Source organism: Sphaeroforma arctica (genome assembly GCF_001186125.1).
Source record: "Sphaeroforma arctica JP610 unplaced genomic scaffold supercont1.6771, whole genome shotgun sequence".
Lineage (NCBI taxonomy): Eukaryota > Ichthyosporea > Ichthyophonida > Sphaeroforma > Sphaeroforma arctica.
Window position 1 is genome coordinate 189 of NW_014033787.1, and position 1,385 is coordinate 1,573.

At 41.7% G+C, this 1,385-nt stretch overlaps 1 protein-coding gene across 1 annotated transcript; it reads left to right on the top strand.

Annotated features, from left to right (window-relative positions):
• Nucleotides 1–989: 989 nt before the first annotated feature.
• SARC_15807 (hypothetical protein) lies at nt 990–1,219 on the top strand (the record flags this gene model as incomplete). Its single annotated transcript, XM_014290083.1, has 1 exon — nt 990–1,219. A coding segment is annotated over one exon (230 nt), but the record flags the coding sequence as incomplete, so codon positions are not given.
• Nucleotides 1,220–1,385: the final 166 nt, after the last annotated feature.

A 1,385-nucleotide genomic window follows, 5' to 3' on the forward strand; every position in this document is an offset into this window, starting at 1 on the left:
TGGCACAAAGTGAACAAGCATACCGATGACCATGCTCTCCTACCCAACTGTGCTGCTGTAGGAGCGAATCGCCAAGCTCGGCAGTTAACTCCTGTCCTGAGATGTGCTATTGATAACATGATGTGTGTTACTATGTGTAGCTAAATAAAAATACGAAGTGTGACTGTATAAGAAATGGTATTTATATACTCTGCACCGTACGCTATGGCTCTTTAAGGATCGGTTCTAATCTAATTTAGGTTGTTGTGCAATGGGTGTGTGTGATTACAGTGAAGTGCCAGCTAATTTCTCGTAATATAAATGACGAAATGCTCTTATATTTATATCAAGAGAGGCGGTTGTTGTCCGCTTCAACCGGGATACGGCGGAACCTTCTAGTGATATTATTATTTATAGTATTTACATAACACAAGTCATTGTTTCTTTTTTACGGGAGGCTAACTTTCTAGAGAGTAGGGAGTTCAGTTCTCGGTTCTGTACCCAATGCTGTACGGATACGGATACGTTGCTGACTTGCTGTAGCTGCACAGACGCACGGCACAGTGCACCATAGAGTCTTTGCACTGTGACTGGCCAGTAGAAAGTTAAGGGGAATGTTGAGTGTATGGCACTGGGGCCTGGGCTATCACCGTCACACAGGCTAGCCTCACAGATCCAAGTAAGATTATAAAACGTAAATCGTTAGTGTGATTGGTCAAGAGTACTTGCTAGAGCAAACAAGAAGAGCAGACTTTAGTCATTGATTTTTATGTATGTACCGAACGTCCACAGATATTCAGCTCTCGTATCAGTCGGAAAATAGGGCCTAAAACAGGGCCAATATTTTGACTTTTCAGCGCGAATATTTATATAAATATGAAAACTTCTTGGAAAAAATCCATGCAACTGTGGGGGTAAAATACATACATAGTGTAAACAAACAATAGAACAGCATAACAGGTCTATCTAAACATCCACACAGCACAAGCATACTCTGTAGGCGTGTGAGCATGTTGGGTCTCCGAGCAACATTCACTGTAGGGTTAGCGGCACTAGCATGTCTTTTAACCCCTGCCAGTGCAGAGTTCAGCGCTAAAGCTACTGAGCTCGAGGCACTCAGAAACCAAGCGACGGGTAACATCATTCCAATCGATAATAAGCAATTCGGCAAATACGTATCCCCTAAGAAGAGAGACTACGATGTCTTCCTATACTTGACAGCTACAGCACCGACATACCAGTAAGTTTACTATCATGGTGAAATTAATCACTATTTAGTTGTTGTACGGTCACTGACCTGGCGATGCAAGCTGTGTTCAAGACTGCTGTACTCATGGTAAAATCACATATGATCATGTAACATTATATGTCAAGCCTTTTGAATATGTTTATAGATTCATATATAT